The sequence below is a fragment of the Tamandua tetradactyla genome, chromosome 20, assembly GCF_023851605.1.
Source record: "Tamandua tetradactyla isolate mTamTet1 chromosome 20, mTamTet1.pri, whole genome shotgun sequence".
Taxonomy (NCBI): domain Eukaryota; kingdom Metazoa; phylum Chordata; class Mammalia; order Pilosa; family Myrmecophagidae; genus Tamandua; species Tamandua tetradactyla.
The window spans coordinates 17,468,587-17,487,892 of NC_135346.1; the positions used below are offsets into that span (position 1 = coordinate 17,468,587).

The following is a 19,306-nucleotide window of genomic DNA, read 5'->3' on the forward strand; positions in this document are numbered from 1 at the left end:
AATTTCGCTGAAGTTGAATTTGTTTTCTTTTGTCACTTGTGTTTTGGTGTCATATATAAGAAAACACCTAAATTACCTAATCCAAGGTCACTGAGACTTAGTCCTATAGTTTAAGAGATTTATAGTTTTAGCTCTAAAATGTATGTCTTTGATCCATTCTAAGTTAATTTTTTTATAAGGTGTAAGTTAGGGATCTAACTTCCTTCTTTTGCATGTGGATATCTAGTTGTTCAAGCACGATTGTTGAAAAGATTACTTATTCTTTCCCTTTAACATTGTTTTCGTTTAACCATATCCTTTTAGACTGCAAATTTTTCTTTACATTAGACAGGCCTATTTAGGAGTCCATAAGAGCTACAAAAGCTTCAAAAAGACTTAGTTTTCAAAGACAAACCTGTGGGATATTAAAATGGTTTTCATGAAGCACTTCAAAGACTATTTACCCTACTATGAAATTATGAAAATGTCAATAACACACAAAAATATCTTGTGACCAAAGGGAAATATCTGTATTAAATTGTCTTAGGTGCGGCACACTTATCCACTGTTGGTGGGAATGTCAAATGGTGCAACCACTGTGGAAGGCAGTTTGGCGGTTCCGCAAAAAACTGAATATAGAATTGCCATACGACCCAGCAATACCATTGCTAGGTATCTACTCAAAGGACTTAAGGGCAAAGACACAAACGGACATTTGCACACCAATGTTTATAGCAGCGTTATTTACAATTGCAAAGAGATGGGAACAGCCAAAATGTCCATCAACAGACGAATGGCTAAACAAACTGTGGTATATACATACAATGGAATATTATGCAGCTTTAAGACAGAATAAACTTATGAAGCATGTAATAACATAGATGGACCTAGAGAACATTATGCTGAGTGAGTCTAGCCAAAAACTAAAGGACAAATACTGTATGGTCCCACTGATGTGAACCAACATTCGAGAATAAACTTGGAATATGTCATTGGTAACAGAGACCAGCAGGAGTTAGAAACAGGGTAAGATAATGGGTAATTGGAGCTGAAGGGATACAGACTGTGCAACAGGACTAGATACAAAAACTCAAAAATGGACAGCACAATAATACCTAATTGTAATGTAATTATGTTAAAACACTGAATGAAGCTGCATCTGAGCTATAGTTTTTTTGTTTGTTTGTGCCTTTTGTTTTTTTTCTTTTTCCTTTTCTTTTTTTTATTATTATATTTTTATTTTTTTCTTTATATTAACATTCTATATCTTTTTCTGTTGTTTTGCTAGTTCTTTTCCTAAATCGATGCAAATGTACTAAGAAATGATGATCATGCATCTATGTGATGATGTTAAGAATTACTGATTGCATATGTAAAATGGAATGATTTCTAAATGTGTTAATTTCTTTTTTTCTTTAATTAATAAAAAAAAATTTGTCTTAGGTGAGAATATGTATTACACAGGATTCCTTGTTAAACAAAAACATTGTATCTGAATAAAATAGTGTTTTAGGTAGCCAACTAGGCTGTAGGAGGCATATGAAGATGAGTTTTAGAGTTTCAGATTTGTTCCTTTTAAAATGAGGAAATTTAAAATGAGGAAATTTAAAATGATCAGTTTATACTATACAAATATAAAATAAAAAAACTCATGTCTTTCCAAAGACTTGAATTTAAATATAAAGAGCCAGGCATGGAGTCTGAAATACAGGGTTTTATTTCTGCCTTCTTCCATTAGAAACTAGATGACCTTGAACACATCACATCACCACCATTTAAGCCTCAGTTTCTTCATTTGTGAAACGAGGCTATGGTTTTCTACCTACTGTGACAAACTGTAAAGATTTAATGACATAATCATATATAAAAATGAGCTTGGGGAGACAGTGGTACATACACATTTACTATTAGTGTCCCATCTTTTTTAAAATCAGTGTTACCTTACATACATACGTTTTCTTCGTTGTCTATGTATTTCTCCAAAGTTCTATCACAATTCATTTTAAAGATGTACTTCCATGATAAAATGAACTAATTATTTGCTTGTTTTACTTACAAGGATAGGAGTGATACTAGCTCTTGTCAGCATTTGTTTTACAAGTCTGTATCTATCATAGAGAGGTTTAACAATGTATCTTTCTTCCCTTGTCACCTGAAGCAAGAAAAAAAGGAAATCACTTAGTCATCAGAAAATATTTTAAATAAGTAGGCATGCAGGGAAGTGTAGGAAACGATGCTCTACAAAACAGCTCTGAAGAACGTGGACCAGAGAGGCAATTCTTTTTTCTGACAGTAAATTAAATCATTTATGCAAGAGAGGCATTACCGGCCTTCCATGCTGACTTTCATAGTACAGAAGACTTTTCTGGAGAGAAGCTTTTTCCTCTACCAAATGATCCTTTGTCATTTTCTAGGAGGGAAAAAAAAAATCCCCTTGGTACCATTATTATTATTATTCTCACCCCCACAATGTAAACAAATAGGCTGAGAGGGCAGCACATATATAATATGCCAGCCTAACCCAGATTACTCAGAATGCATTCTTTGCTTATGGATCTGCAGGCAACACTTTACAGTTTCCTGCAGAACCCGTTCTTCTAATAAGTAGGTAACAACCTCCTCCAGTGGCTTGATTTATATTTTATCTGGATAAACTACTGTAAATACCGGGTTTGTGACCATGGGCAAGTTACTTAACCTCTTTGTATTCAATATCCTAATCTATAGAATGGGCATATTACATACTACCCCATAGGGCTCTAATGAAGACTAAAGGATTACAACATTACAACAATGCTTAACACATTTAAATACTTGTTATTTCAAGCTATACATGGCCTTTTATTAGCATCAAGACTGATGTATACATACACACATACACACCACTTCTGGTCTGCTGATAAAAGCACGCTTCTGAATCTGCATTGCATATTCAGAGGAGCAGACTCAGGCCAGTCATACTATGCAGAGAGGTCTAACCCACTATGGGTGATAATTTTGCTTCAGGGGAATCTAAATGCTACTCTGGACAAAAACCATAGCTCAAGATTACTTTGATATCTTCTGGAAGACATCTCGCCACACGTTTTTCTTTCAACCTTTTTAGAATAAGTTCAAGTGTTGCTTCCTTAGATGGCTTCTTCTCTTTCTGAATGACCCTAGATTCTTCTTCATTCTCTTCATCTTCATGGTCTAGAGAAGAGCCAAAGCTTTTTGGAAGAGTGTTACTACGTGGACGTGTCTGAGGTACAAATTCTCCATCAGAGTTTTTATGTTTTGCATCTACATTTCACAACCAAGAAAACAGACCAATAATTGTGATTTTAACTAAAATGTGCTTAAGGTCAAGAGTAATAAACAAGATATATACATTAACAGCACACAGCCTTGGATATTTAAATTACAAATGCAGCAAGACAGCTATACTACTTATTGTTTCAACCACTGTTCGTAGGAAGTCTACCATAAGGCAAAATATGCAGCTAAGTATTGGAGATATAGTAGTAAACAAAACAGACATGATCCCTGTTCTCATGGAATGTCAACTCAGGGAAGGAAAAACAATAACCAAGTAATCAGATTAATAAAATAATTTCAAAGAGCAATAAATGCTGTAAGGAAGATAAAACAGGACAGTGTTAGAGTGCTAAAAGGAGTGAGCTCTGTGGATAAGCAACTACACCGGCTAGGACTGACAGAGAAGGCCCTTTTAAAATTGTGACAGCTGAGTTGAGTATGAAAAGATAAGAAGGCGCTAATCTAACACGGAAGTTTAAGGGGAAGAGCATTACTTCAATTTAGCTCAATTTAGGCAACAGTCAGTGCTAAAGGTCCTAAGGCTTGGCTTATTTGAGGGACAGAAAATGCAAAGAAACTGATATAAAATGTGCTAAACACCAGTGCGTTGGGCCCTGACGACCCAGGTAAGAGTATGAACTTCATTCTAAGTGGAAAGGGAAGCCCACTGAAGTGCTTTGAATTTTCTGAAAGTAACATGATTTTTAAAAGATAATTCAGCTGCTAAGCAAAGAATGGACTACAGTACAGTAAGAGTGAAAGAAAACTGGAAAGTTGGTTAGGTGACTAATGCTAGTCAACTTAATAAACCCAGTTGAGGTAATGAATTTGAATGATGGTTGGAAACTGACTTTAAACAAGGAAATGTGGGATGGATAGAATTTGTGGGGGAAAATAATATCCTAAAGAAGAGTTGAGAGAATTAATTTTAACTGCAAGAATGTAAAGTCCGTGACAGGAGGGAATGTATATTGTTCACTGCTACATCCTCACCATTTAAAAAATACCTGGCACCTAAGAGATACTAAAATTTTGTTGAATAAATCCAAATGAATAAACCAAAATGACAATAACCCACACTTGGCATAGATAATTCTTAAAAGTATTAACAATTACTGAAGGGATACTTACTAAACACTATAAAGTAAATATACTTAATAACTGCTACACTAGACCAATCCCCAGAAACACAAGTCACAAGTTTTTGATTCAAGAAGACTTACGATTTAGTCTCTGCAGTATTAAGTGATTCATTATGATTAGACAATCTTAGATGAAATACCCAGCAAAACATCAGTGAAAATACCTACTAAAAAACCAACACTGCTTAATATTTTAAATATATTTCAGGTGAACTTTTTAATATCAATTCACCTACAAATGCACAATCCATAGCACCTTTCAAGAGTATTACTAATGAAAACACAGGAAAGACATTGAGATTTCCTATTTCAATATGCAATTTTGGCTTAAATGAGTAAAAAGACACTCTTTTTTTGGCCATATAGTGCTCAAGATTAAAAATTATTTAAAAAGACTATATAATTCTCATAGACTGTTATATAGAACATTTAAAAAATGCAAATATATTACAAAATGGCATATTTTATACCTTTAATTTGCTTCCGCAGTTTAGTAAGCTCTGTCATCCATTTTAATACCTTTGGATTGGCTGCAATATCACTGTAGGAGGGCTGAAAAATTTTAAATGGAATCACTGACACCTTTGTGGTAAGCAATGATTACGTTTATTTATGTCCAAATAATATTTTACAGCTCCCACAGCAAAGATTTCACTCAATCCTCATTTCATCTTGTATTATTTTAAGTAAGTGGGGCAGGATATTAAGGAAAGCTCTCCCAGAGCAGGGTCTAGTTAATTGGCAGAGGTCAGAATTAAATATGAGACTTCTGACTCCAAGTACAGGTCTCTTTCTATGTCAAATGTTCTAATAATTACTAAAACAAGCACACACATTCTCTTCTTGATACTTGTGGCTTTTGAGGGAACAGAAAAAGCATTAATGTGATTTGTGAATGTCAATTATTTGCTCTACAAAACTTTTTAAGCTGTTTTGCCAGCGGAAATATAAAGATGCAAGGTGCAATGGCTAGAACATTGGCCTGGAAATTAGGAGGCTAAGGATCTACATTCCTCTCTCAGGACAGAGCTGGACTAAGGCTCTTCCATGACCCTCCTCCCAGTTCTACTGTTAGATCAAGCTCATGGTGGGCAATACTGTAAACGTACCTTGCTATTTCTTTCCCTTTCAAACTGTTCCTCATATTGTCTGATCTTTTTCTGAAGTTTCTTTACCAACTGATATGGTGTTCTATCTTCTCTTTTCTCATCCTTTGAAGTAAAGGATGATCTTCGAATCCTGAATTAAAATTAGAGGCCAAGACTGTGTATTAAATTTTCAAGTGTCATCACCATTACCTCTTATTGCCCTGATGTAATCTGACACTACTATGAAAAAGCTTATCTTTAAAGGGAAATTAAGTCCCTAATTCTAAGAGATAGGGAGTAAAAAGAAACTTACTCTATAGTGTTTGAGATCACAAAATTAGCTTATTTTCACACAGTAGTAGTGAAAACAGTCTGAAATTATTCAAAAGTCACTCAAAGGCAGAAAAGAAACAGACCTATCAGCTCAGAAATGTTTTGGTGTCTAAACCACAAAGGAAAGTTTCTGACATTCAGAGTAAGTTTTGACAATAAAAACATCAAGAACTACTGAGCTTCACTTGTTGCTACCTCTTCAGAGTTCTATATTTCAGTTGTGAATGAATGAATGAACATATGAGTGAACGACTACATCACAAGGAAAAGCTTTTCTATTAGAGCACAAACCCCAATTCAGTGAATTCAGAATTTAATAGAGAGGAGCCAAAAAAGTAAAAATAACACGAAGTGCTTTATGAAATAGGGAAAAAAGCTTGAACTGTAGATCTGGAGGACTAAGTCTTTCAGAGGACCTGGTACTTAATAACAATTACCTCTCTAAGTGCCTAGAAATCATATACCTAGCAAAAGAAAGTGCTTTAGATGAGGAATCCAACGTTTCTGGATCATGTAGGAAACGCTGGCTTTGCCCAAAATCTAAACTACGGTGTGATAATACTGGAGGACAGTCCTCTTCCAAAGGATGATGAGTCATTCTTCCAGCTTGTGGAGAGAGCTGAGCTTCTCCAGATTCAGAATCCTCCTGCCAAGACTTAAAAGCAGGAAATGGCTCTGTAAAACAAACACAAAAAATAGCATCATGGATCTCTTGGGCCCACATAGAAAAAAAGTCACAAAATATCAGTCGTATGTTCTTTAAAGCATATCCTAATGTATAATTTATACGGTATTACATATATTTTTGAAAACAAGGGATATAAGGATCCTCATGAAGTCTATCATAATTTTAAATTATCTGAGCTTCATTTATTGATTCATAGTTCTATTTTAACATAAAGAAGTACCCCTTAAATTTCTGAACATAATGGTAAAGCAAGAAAGGACACTGTCAAGCTCTTTAGAATTACGTTAAATGTTATTTTTCAAGGCAGGAAAAGCCTTCACTTACAAATAACAAATATTTAACCGGTCCTAAGTTAGAATTTAACTTAAGAGCCAAATCATACCAGGTGAATCAAGTGTACCTCACTCTTGAGTGGCTATGTTAAGACAATGTGGAAGTTTTTTCCCCATTCAAGAGGCTACAAAGAATACTCACCATATGGAGCTCTCTGACGCCATAAGAATTCTAACATTTCTGCAGGAGAAGCTAACTCACCTGGTCTCTAACATTAAACTGTAATGGTTATCTTCTGTTAGGGGATTCCTATACTTACGTCTAACATATATTTTAATAAACACCCAACAGTAGTATGAAAACAAAACTTAATAGCACTTGTCCTTCTTAAGCACATTTCATTGTACTGTATTTATCCTTTATGTTTTCAAATGAAAAGTATGCTAATATATTTGATGGTTTTGCACACAGAAAGCTTGATTACATATAGAACACATACAAATATACACACAATCCACATACATACCCAAATTGCAAAATTAACTTCAGCATTACTAGAGACCAGGAAAGGGAAGGGTAGGGGGAATTTTTCCATCTACTCATTAGCTTTATTTGTAATTATTATTTAAAACTTTGATGCAACAGCTATTAATATTAGCAAATATGAGTTTTTAAGTATTTCTGAATGGAAAAATGGCTTGACAGTGTTAAAATTAACGAGTGATGTTTTCTTTTCGTTCACACATAGCAAAGGATTGCTGCTTAAGTAGGTAATTACATGTAGGCAATTAGTAATTTAAAACATTACATTTTTACACAGTAATAAGAACATAATTTAGTTTGCTTTTGAAGCCCAGATCAATCTGATAACTAAAACTTGGGTACAAAGTGTGCAACTCCACAATAAATCCAGCAATAAAGTGATTTTCAAAACAACCCTTCTACCTGCTTCCCAGTGAAAAAGCAACTGGTAACAAATATTTTATGAGAAATCTCCTGTTTTGTGAAAAGAAGATGTAACAGAAACAACTCTCTCTGGGCATTATTTTTAACCCAGAACAGTGTTCCTGGGATTTAGGGGGGGAGCAGGAGAAGGGCTAATAATAAGCAAAGTGAACCATAAAAAGGCAAAAAAAAAAAAACAAAAAAAACTAAACTATGGTGAACCATACTTACCCTCCCCATCTCTCTGCAGATGCATTGTTTTGAAATCAATGAGGGGAAAAGTGATAGGGCATGATGCTAATAAAATGGAAAAAATGGCAAAAAATACTAAAGTGAACACACAGCACAGTCAGAACAAACCATACACATAACTAACACAAAGCCAAAGATCCCAAAAATATTTCCCTAAAATCAGTTAAATATTCTACTCAAAAACTTTATTCAAAGAGATTTACTACTAACCAAATTTTAAAAACAAACCCAAACATACATTTCCATTTTAGCAAGCAAGGCAAAAAATCAAAGTAGTGCAGTTTATTAAAACTCAAACAATAAAACTAAAGAAAGGGAAGCGCCTAACCAAATTCTGTTTGAAGCTTTTCAGTACTATTGATCTGACAGAAAAAAAACTCCTTTAATTGACTCTTTGAAAAGATTCTATTATATTTCATTCCACTGTGAGCAGGAGAGAATACAAAGGAAAGATGGTGCCCATTTCCATTAAAAGCCAAGATTCTTTGAACAGCTACTACAGATGTATTCTGGTGGTAGTCATGTGCTTGCTAACAGAATTTTGCTACCTATCCTTTGAGCAATACAAAAAATAAAAACTACATACTTAGAAATTATAAGAGTCACGTCAAACAAGGTATATATTTTGATTTCAAGGAGTCCTGGGTCTAATATAATTTGGTCTCTAAAGGAAGACTGTTCTATTTAGAATATTCTAAAACTCCTTGTTGTGGAAAAATATTCCAAATATTGGTAGGCAAAGTTGGAAAGAACATCATGGTCTGCAACCAACTACTTTACCAAGGCCCAAGGCCCAAAGCCGGGAAGTTTACTCAGGTGTCTACTCCCTTTGGCTTTCTGAGTCACTGACCCCGATTCCTGGAAGACTCGTAGGAAGCCTACAGGGTCTTGTCACTAGTGCTGAATCAGGTGATTAGCACTAGTTAAGCACAGAAAATTAGGGATAATACCCATATGTTATATTACAAGCTGTAGGAGGTAGATTCTGATTAGAAAAAAAAAAAAAAGGGCACCAAGGCTCAGGTTCCCTTTGGAGATGCCTCCAGAAAGCTAAAGATACATAGAGAATGTCTAGTCTCCCTTAGCAAAGGGAAAACAACTTCTCTTCTATGCTTAAAACTTAAGATCAGGACCTCCAGGGTAAAGACTGTAAATGGCTATTTGTTTGCATCCTTTAAGGAGAAGTAGCATAAATGTGTTATCAGGCTCCCAATCTAATCTTTCAGAGACTCCTTTTCCACTGATGTTCTGAGGATGCCCTGTTGACCACCATTTCTTTTCAGTGGCTATGCCAGGATAAACAAGTTGAAAGGACATCTGATCTTCACTGCTCTAGGGAGCATCTTCATAAACAGGTAACATCCTTGATAATTCAGAACCAAGCAAAAGAAAGACACATTTTCCAATTTAGTCTAGTTTAAGACACATAATATGCCATAGTACACACCAAACATCTAGACCAAAAAAAGGGAGTGGGGGGTGATGGCAATAAAGATTGGCACAAAACTTTAAAAAGAATTAACTAGATCTTAAAAAAAAAACAACAAACCTCCATCTATAATCAGATGTAGACTTAAAGTGGTAAAAGGTGTCCCTGGCATTGGCAATGCAATTCTTCTTGCTACTTTTTGCCACTCCAAGTCATCAGATTACTGGCCAAAGGTGAGATAATCCAGGAATTCTTCACCAAGTGAACAAATATTTATCTCTAAAGATTCCTGAGTTGTCTCAGTGTCTTTTTACTTAAAAGGGAATGTGATCCAGAATAACTCCTGGATCCAAATTTGTTGCTTGCTTTTTCCCCCCAATATTTTATTTGAAACTTTACAAATACGCAGCAAAATGCAAAGAATTCTAGTTAACATACTAATCATCCATACTAATCATCTAGATTTGACTATTAAACATTTTACTATATTTGCTTTATAACATTTAGCTACCCTACTAACCAGCTTATTTTTTCCTGGATTTCCAAGTTAACCTCAGGTTTCACTACACTTTCCTCTTAACAATTCAGAATGAAAATCATTCACTGAAATTTAATATTTGTTTACAGATTTTTTCTTTTGATGTAAAAAGGAAAATTTTATCCAATTAAGTACAAAATCTTCTGTGTACAACTGCTGAGTTAATACATATATACACCCACATTGCTTGCTTTTTAAAATTTAAATCTCTTCTCTCCTTTGCACAAATTACAAGAGTAAGCTCCTAGCCCACTCCCACTTTCATAACCCTTTATAGGGATACTGTACATATTTACTTAGAAGTACCTTTGAAGAAAGCATTTTAAAAAAGAAGAAGAAAATGTACCACTGATAATCATAAGGAAAAGGTAGCCATAAACTCTGTTTAAACTGGTGAGGTCCCCAATCCCTAACATAGAGACCTTGCAAAGATGCAAGGTGTCTCTAACATCTGGTTTAATAGCTAACAAAAGCCTACCCTGGGGTGATTTTATTTTTTTAATCAGCTCTAACTTCCATCTTCAAAGCTAATGGGTCAGATCACAGTTGCCCAATAATCTCATTGGTATATGTAAGTACAAATAAACACAACTCATCTTATATGAAAGGGAGAAGAAAAGATCAAGATGAATATGACTGTCCAAAAACGGGCAATAATCTCATTACTGCTTTAGTTACAAGTAATATATTAGTAAAATAATATGTGTGGATAAAATTACCTTCCCATTTATCACCATCAGAAACATTCTTCAGATCTAAATGTGGAATTTGGACACATGCTTTTTCATCCTGAACACCAACACTTTGACCTCCTGGCACTTCCAATTCAGTGTTGGCATTCAAATCACATGTCTTGTTACTAGAATCCTGCATTTTAAAATAAAGAATGGTTTTCACAACCATAAAGCTTTTTATACCCGTTTAAATGATAACCAACCCATACATATGCATAGTCTTCATTAGCTGACTGTGCCTTTATAGCCAACTGTCTTGTTTCCACTAACCAAACTATTTTCAAATATAAACTTACAATTTTATAAAATATTTGGATACCAAATTCAGGAAAGTGTTTTCATAACCTAGTATCTTATAACGGAAAGTGGCAGAATGAGACTGCTGTTTAACTCTAAAACATCTGAAAGAGTAGCTATATTTCAATCTCCTTTAAGTCAATTCAATCCAAGAGTTAAGTAAGGCCAGATATAACACATAGATTCAAACTAGTCAATTTTTAAAACCAATAAGATAAAAATCTTACCAGAATCAAGTGTGACAATTTATCACTGTCAAATGACAAATATTCTTTCCTAAAAATGTAAGTAAAGTTATTAGTGCTTTAAGAATGAAAAGGTTGCTATCATTGCATATTTCTTACCTAGATTCCTCTCTTTTCCAATACAGCAACATTTACAATATGAAAGGAGAAAATGACAACTAGATGGTATGTGCCCATTCTTTGGAGCCCTATATCCGATAATCACACAATACTGAAAAGATCCACAGAATTACTTCAGGTTTAGAAAAATTAAATAACATTTATATCCCCACCCTATCACACCCCCAAAAAGAAAAAACTTTTTAAAAAGGGGAAAAAACTCCACAATAGAAACCAGAAATAATGAATGTATGTATAATGGTAAAGATTTTGTAAAATAACGTTAGTTTTAACCAAACAGCTTTATTCTCCCCACTCTACTTTTTGTCTTTTATTTAAAACCTAAATCTGTTTGTGTTCTCACAGTCAAAACAGAATTACCGGGTGCACAGTGGTAGAATGTGAACCTGCCATGTAGGAGACCCAGGTCTGAGTCATGGTCCAGGCACCCAAAAATATAAAAGATGGAGAAAAAAAAAAAAAGTTACTACTTCTGAACATCTCCTTCCTCAAAATGTAACAGTAGCATGTAAACAAATTTAAAAAAATTAATTTCCTTTTATTTACCCACAAAAACTAGTCCCTATATAGAATGAGTGTTAGAAAACTCACAAATGGTATCTATCCTAGTCAAGAGAGCACCTGGTATTACAATGGTTTATCAATATGCATACTACAGGAAATTTCTTTTCCACAAAGACATTGTGGCATTTCACAATTAGACACATGGTGCTGGTTCTACCTAGCCATTAACAGATGGTAAACTCAGAAGAAAGGCCTTGATTTAAATATGGCAAGTCATCTCCTCATATACTTAATTATCATTCTTGCTGAGCATGAAAACTGAACTAAATTCCCCAACAAGCTCAAAGGCCTTCCTTTCCTTACAGTGGGAACAAATGATGGGATGAGCCAAATTTTACCCTAGTAGAGTAAAAGACCTAGTCACCTAAATTTGAAAAACATGAGTTAAACATGCAAAATGTAATCCATCTAAGTATTCTTTGGACCCAAAAATAAGTTTGCTAACCTATACACAAGTTGAAGAGCAAAGAGCTTTTTCCAAAAAGATCTGAGTCCTCACTAAATAGATCCTTATTGTTCTACCAAATCCAGATGTCATCATTCTGGGGATGCCTGTTAATGCTGTTAATCTTATATCTTCAGCCCATAGCTCCAATATTCCCTGGGCTGGAAGAGGATCATTCCTGCCTCCTGAAAGGAAGCACAAGGAACTGCTGTAAGCAGGAAATCTGTGGACCTTCAGAGTATGGGACACTCCAGAGACATGGCTCCAAAGAATTTACTTGCCCTCAGAGGACAGTTAGTTTCCTACTCACAATTAAGGGAGACAATGGCACTAATGCAAGTTTACCCTTGCCAACAGGCTATCACCAATTTAGTATTGCTGCCTAGGATTTACAATCTAGCCTACGATATCATTACTGGTACTTTCAGAGTATAAAATAATCTTTCCTAAAAAAGTTCTGATACACTTCATAGCAGCATCTAAAAGAATGATGCAAAAAGTAACAAACCCAAATCCCACCGAGTGACTTGAAACATTCTAGAAAGCATCTATTCCAAAGCGGAGATACCAAAACTCTACATATGGTTCCCAGTTGAAGTCTTTATTGCTTCAAGTGTCTCCCTACCAAAACAGCTGGCCCAGGAAGCAAACAAGTACTAGCTGCATAAGGCTGTATTGGGACACACCAAAGGTGTGCTCAAAGGGGAATGAAAACATACTATAGTATTTGTTGAAACAAGGATGTTTGCCCACAATCTTTCAGCTAGTTGTCCACAGTTCCAAGACAATAAATTAACTCTCTGAGAAGCGTACTCAGAATTTCAATAAATTCCCAATTGTTCTACAAATCAACTGAAAATTTTACATGTCTCCTCCAAGAAGGCTGTGTTCTTCCCTCTGAATGCTTCTAAGTTATAACTGGTATCTTTGTTCGAACTTGCACCCCCATGAATATCTGCGTACATTTAACATGCTTTATGCCTACCACTAAAACAAGAAGCTTGATTTTGAGATTATCTGAACTATTTTAATGGACAGATTCACTGAAAAAGTTTATCCCAAAGTCTGTGAAGAGCTACAATTCTCAAAATGATTTATTAATTAGCAACAAGAGAAAACACTTACCTCTCAAGACAGGCATCTTCATTATCACCATGGTCACTGCATGGCTCTAACAGTATACCTACAGACTGACAAAAAGAATACCACCACTCTATTAATGCACTTTCAACACTGAAATACTAGAGGAAGGTTCCAATTTAAAGTTGGAGTATCAGAATACAGGATAGTTAAGCACCCACTTTAGCTACCATTTATAATAGTTTTGTAGGTACTGGCATCCCTTTTTACAGAGAGTAATTTATCTTCCCTCAAAACCTGAACCATACGAAGTATGTATAGGGGGACAATGCATTTCTCTCTACCATATTATATAATAATATAATATTATATACTATTATAATATAATAATATATAGTAATTCCACCACTATCACATTCCTTCTCCTTAGAATTCCCTCCTCCAAAAATGATGGTCTTCTGGTCCCACTTGTGAGGTGCTACTTCTCTTTCTCCTCAGCCACCAACATACAGGTTCATGATAACAGAAGAAATATGTAGGTCACCAGATTCCTTTTTTTGGTATATGTGAAATTGCAACTGTTCTCGACCCAAGGGGAAGGAACCCTGTGAACCTGAGAAACACATGAGAACACACCCAACTACCTTCCAACTGCCCCTCTCCCACTCTCCTCAAAAATAAAAACCTACCAAGTCTAATATAAATGTCCTATGCATCACTACAAAATACATAAACTTTTCAATGTTTATGATGATCATCTCTAAAATCAATAAAGAGATTCAATTTCGTAGGTTCTAAGATTCTTAAGAAACTATTTGTCCAGTTTTGTTTCATATGAAAGAAGGCCCATAATTATTTAAATAAAGCTATTCAAAATACTTCTCTCCTTTCCAACTACTTATCTCAATGAGGCTGAATTTTCTTCGTATACTTAAAAAAAAAAAACAAAAAAAAATATTCCAACAGAGTGAAATGCAGAAGCACATATGAGAATCCAGCTGTGTTCTATTAAGTCAGCCATTAACATTATTGATAAAAATGCAAAACAATACCATGTGTCTAAAATAGTTTTGGTTTGGAAAATAGCTGCTTTTTGTTAAAAACAAAAAAAACAACATTATTTGTTATCATGAATGAGTTGATGACTAGTATTTTTTAACAAATTAATATTTTAAAAATTTCTCAGTTTAATTCCTAGTGTGGTCAATATTGATAGAGATAACCTATATAAACAAAGCGCTTTAAAATCCTCAATTTACAAGAGGTCCCGAGATACAAAGGAGTGCCTAAAGAGTCCTGAGACCCAAAGTCTGAGAAACACTAATACAAAAATCATACTTCAGCAAGCTTTTCCCTCAGGAACAAAGCTTTAGACACTGAAATATGAAGATTTCTGGGTACATGAAATAACGATTACACAGACGCAATATTTAAAATGAGTTTTACTGCCTTACTCAAAACACCGAATTGAAGCCCCACTCTACATTCCTCATCACAAATGTGAGGGTAACAGTCACATACTTGCCTATCATATAGTTATTGTGAGAGAATAAAAAAAAATAGCTTACAAGAGACCCTAGCTGTCTTATGAAAGTAAGGTCCATGTACCCTCCCAGCCAGATTTAAGCAACACATAATTGCTAAACTTGGTTTTCTAATCAGGAATATTAAAAATAATATAGAAAAAGGCATTTGGAGGCAATATAAAAGAAAGATCCAGTGACAGAAATAAAATAATACAGCCCAGCACTGAAGAAGGCAGATGAAATTTAGAGCCAGGTCGGGAACTGTGTACGAGATTATGTTCCTGGGCAAAAAAAAAAAGTCATTTGAGTCAGGTAGCATATGGTCAGAGTTCAACTTAATACACAAGAAAACACTCTACTTTCCTTAGAAACTAACTAAAATACATGTTTCATCACTTAAATGAATTTACATCCTAAGAAGTCATTCAAGAAAAAAAAACATTCCTTTATACATGGGAAGAGGTAAATTTTTTTTTCTAAAATATCAGCTGTCAAAATAATCCATACCTTCACCCCTCCTCCTCCCAAATTGCCTCTCCACAAACATCAGAGGTCTGAGGTCTGAGCCACTCTGCTCTCACTTTAGGTAGGCTAGGAGAACTGTGGTCATGGTGGCAGTGGCAGTAGAATAGCAGCAGCTGCAGCAACAAACATACCACCAACATCATAGGGGCTGTCATGGCTTCCTGTCAGGAGCTAGTTAAACACTGACAGGCATTTATGATAATATCTTTCATTCCTTAGTAATCCAACATAACTGGAGCTTCCACAGTGCTTAGTTCTGCATCTTCCTGTCTTCACTCACCCAGCTATGCTCAAGCATGCTATTTATTTCTATTAAATAGGTTATACATTCCTTATTCCATTCTAAACTTTTCATTTGCTTAGCAAACTCTCACTAAATACAGTATTTAAATACCTCATTCTAACCCACTCTCTCCTACTGAATTAATGTGGTCAAAACTGATGAGATCTCATGACAGTAGAAGTATAGCCATCTATACCTCTGAGCTGTCTGTTAGATAGTTTCCCAAATATTTTTGGCCAAACAGAAGTGAGCTGCCAAGTTCTAAAATGGATAGATTTTATGGCAAATTTATTAATAACTCCAGGTATTTTGACGTCAACTCTAAAAATTAAGCTACTGAAAAAGAAAATTAAGCTATTAAGATCTTCACACACTTTTCAACCCCCAATATAGTCCAAATTCCTGCAAATTTTGTTGCAACAATTTAAAACCTACAGAGAACAAGCTTATATATACAAAAGTCCTAGATAACATATTTACAAAATCTAGCAACACATTTAAAAAAATACTATGACCAAGGGTGATTTATTCTAGAAATTCAAGGACAATATGATAAGGAAATCTAATAATAAAATTTATCATGCAATACAGGAAAAAAAAAGATTGATTATCTTCAGACAAGTTGAAAATGGCATTTGATTAAAATTAACCATTCTTGAAACAAAACTACAAAACATTAACCACTAACTTAATGTAAAATATATATCTCAATCAAACAGCCAATATCAGAATAGGAAAATATTAAATGTACTTATTTATTTAAAGAGAAAAATAAGAAAAAGATATCCACTGTCACCAAGATGATTAAATATGGTTCTGAAGGGTACACCAATGCAAACAAACAAGAAAAACAATCAAAAGCATGAAAGTCAAACTGCATTCCTTGAAGACCCAAAAGAAGAATCAACTGAAAAACTATTAACTATTGACCCGGGTTCGATTCCCCGTGCCTGCCCATGTAAAAAATAAAAAAAAAATTTTTTAAAAATTAAAAAAAAAACCAAAAACTATTAACTATTGTATTAAGAAAATTCCCACTGATACAACATCAATTAACAAAAGTCAGTAGCTTTCACATATACTACTACTAAGAGAACAAGAATCTCTTCACATCCACGAAGGAGCTATAATCAAAAAGACTGAAAACAGCAAGTGTTGACAGAGATATTAAATTGGTGCAGCCATTTTGAAAAAAACAGTTGGCAGTTCCTCAAAAAGGTAAACATAGTGTTACCATGACCTAGCAATTCCACACCTAGATATACTGAAACAAATGTCCACACAAAAACTCATACACAGAAGTTCACAGCATTATACATAAGAGGCAAAAAGTAGAAACACCTCAAATGTCCATCAACTGATGAATGGATAAACAAAATGTGATATATTCACACAATGCAGTATCAACAGGCAGTAAAAAAGAGATGAAGTACTGACACGTGCTACAATATGGATGAACCTTCAAACCATGCTAAGTGAAAGTCAGTCAGTCACAAAAGACCACATATATTGTGTGATTCCATTTATATAAAACATCCAGAATAGGCAACTCTATGAAAACAAAGTAGACTAGAGGTTAGGGAAAAATAGAGAGTGACAGCTAATGGACAAGCATTTCTTTTGGGGGTGATAAAAATGTTCCAAAACTTGACTGTGGCAATGGTTGCACATATCTGTGAATACACTAAAAACCACTGAATATACTTTAAATAGGTGAATTGCATAGCATATGAATTATTTCTTACTAATGCTGCTATTAAACAAATCAAAGAATGAAAGGGGGGGAACACCACTATTTACAGTAATGACAAAACATATAAAATACCTAGAAATAAATTTAAGAAATGTGCAAAATCAGTTGGAAGAAAGTTTAAAGTGCCCTTAACAGATATTTTTTAAAGCCTTAAACAAATGGAAACATTACATTCTTGAAAAAAAAGACTCAAAATCATAAAGACATTAATCCATAAATTATAAGTATAAACAAATTCCAATAAAACCACTTGCCATAGTTTTATTTTACACGGATGTTAAAGTTCATACAAAAATAATAAATAAATAAAAATAGGGAACATCTCACAAAATTTTGACAAAGAAGAGTAATAAGGAGGCACTACCCTTGCCAGGGACTAAAATATTGCATAAAGCTACAGGTACAACAGGAACAGAGAGACGAATCAGTGTAACAAAATAGAAAAATCCAAAACATACCCAAATTTATGCATGGCATTTAGTTTACTCCTATACATTGCCAGTTATGGTACAAACTGGTTCAATGGAGGGCAATTCAGCAAAAAAAATAAACTACACATGCATATATATTGTTTTGTGGTGACATATATGACAAAAAATTTGCCATTTTAACTATTTTAAATTGTGCAATTCAGTGGCCATTATTTTTACAACGTTGTGCTACCATCACTGACTTTCACTACTAAAACCTTTTTATCACCCATGACAGAAACTCGTTACCAATTAAGCAATAACTAGTACAAATACATATACTTGAGAGAGCCAAGATGGCGGGCTTAACAGGGTGAGGGATTTAGTTGTTCCTCCAGAGTGGCTAATAAATAGCCATGAACAGTACAGAACAACTGCTGGGGCCACATCAGTGACCGGACACACAGCATACCCCAGTCTGGACCAGCTGAACAGGCTGCAAGCCCACCCAGAACCGTGAGTCCCCCAAGCCAGTGCCCCTCCCCCACAGGCTGCTGCCCAAAGGGGAAAGGAAAGGGAATTTAACAGCAGCAGGGGCTGAGCAACCAAACTCCAACTGTGGAATTAATTCACAAATTCTGACTACTAAAAATAGGCCCCCAGCTCAGCTGAACCTCAAGTAAAAGCAGAGGTTACTGTTTTTGCCCCGGTGCAGAGGGGGCAGGGCTGACAGAAAAAGAAAAAGGAAAAAAAGAGAGGGCTTTTGATCTGAAAAGGTCTGGGCCCTGAAGGAAACGAGGGGGCACACAGGACCTGGAGACACACAGGGCAATGTGCCAACTTAAGCTCTTGATTGACAAACCCAAGGAACGGGGATCAGTCCTGCTCTGAAAAGAATTTTTCTTTTTCTTCTTTTGTGGCTGTGTTTTTAAGCTTGACTACTCTTTATTATTATTTTTTTTAGTTAGAAGTTAAAATATATTGCCATCTAATAGAGTCAAGATTAAAATTTCAAATCATTTTTAAGACACCAGAACATATTTTGCTATAATGTTCTATACAGTCACTTTTTCTTAAACATTTTTATCACACAGTTGTATATTCATCATCATCATTTCTTAGAACATTTGCATCAATTCAGAAAAAGAAATAAAAAGAAAACAGAAAAAAAAAATTCATACATATCATACCCCTCACCCATCCCATTCACTGATCAATTTCAATCTACTAAACTTATTTTGATATTTGTTCCCCCTATTATTTATTTATTTTTAATCCATATGCTTAACTCATCTGTCCATAAAGTGGATAAAAGAAGCATCAGACAAGGTTTTCAAAATCACATATTGACTACTCTTTA

General features: G+C 34.7%; 1 protein-coding gene across 11 annotated transcripts in view; it reads right to left on the minus strand.

Annotated features, from left to right (window-relative positions):
• The window catches only part of FAM13B (family with sequence similarity 13 member B), a 188,235-nt gene that overhangs the window by 8,091 nt on the left and 160,838 nt on the right, over positions 1–19,306 (minus strand). For 9 of the 11 annotated variants that reach the window (XM_077138550.1, XM_077138553.1, XM_077138558.1 and 6 more), the window contains 10 exons: positions 13,495–13,559; positions 11,223–11,271; positions 10,684–10,831; positions 7,977–8,042; positions 6,304–6,514; positions 5,528–5,657; positions 4,889–4,970; positions 3,032–3,261; positions 2,306–2,389; positions 2,036–2,131 (listed from right to left, as the gene is read on the minus strand). In XM_077138550.1, coding sequence (XP_076994665.1) covers positions 2,036–2,131; positions 2,306–2,389; positions 3,032–3,261; positions 4,889–4,970; positions 5,528–5,657; positions 6,304–6,514; positions 7,977–8,042; positions 10,684–10,831; positions 11,223–11,271; positions 13,495–13,559 — 1,161 coding nt within the window. The remainder of the gene's footprint in view (positions 1–2,035; positions 2,132–2,305; positions 2,390–3,031; positions 3,262–4,888; positions 4,971–5,527; positions 5,658–6,303; positions 6,515–7,976; positions 8,043–10,683; positions 10,832–11,222; positions 11,272–13,494; positions 13,560–19,306) is intronic. The other 2 variants (XM_077138560.1, XM_077138561.1) reach the window with 2 other exon arrangements.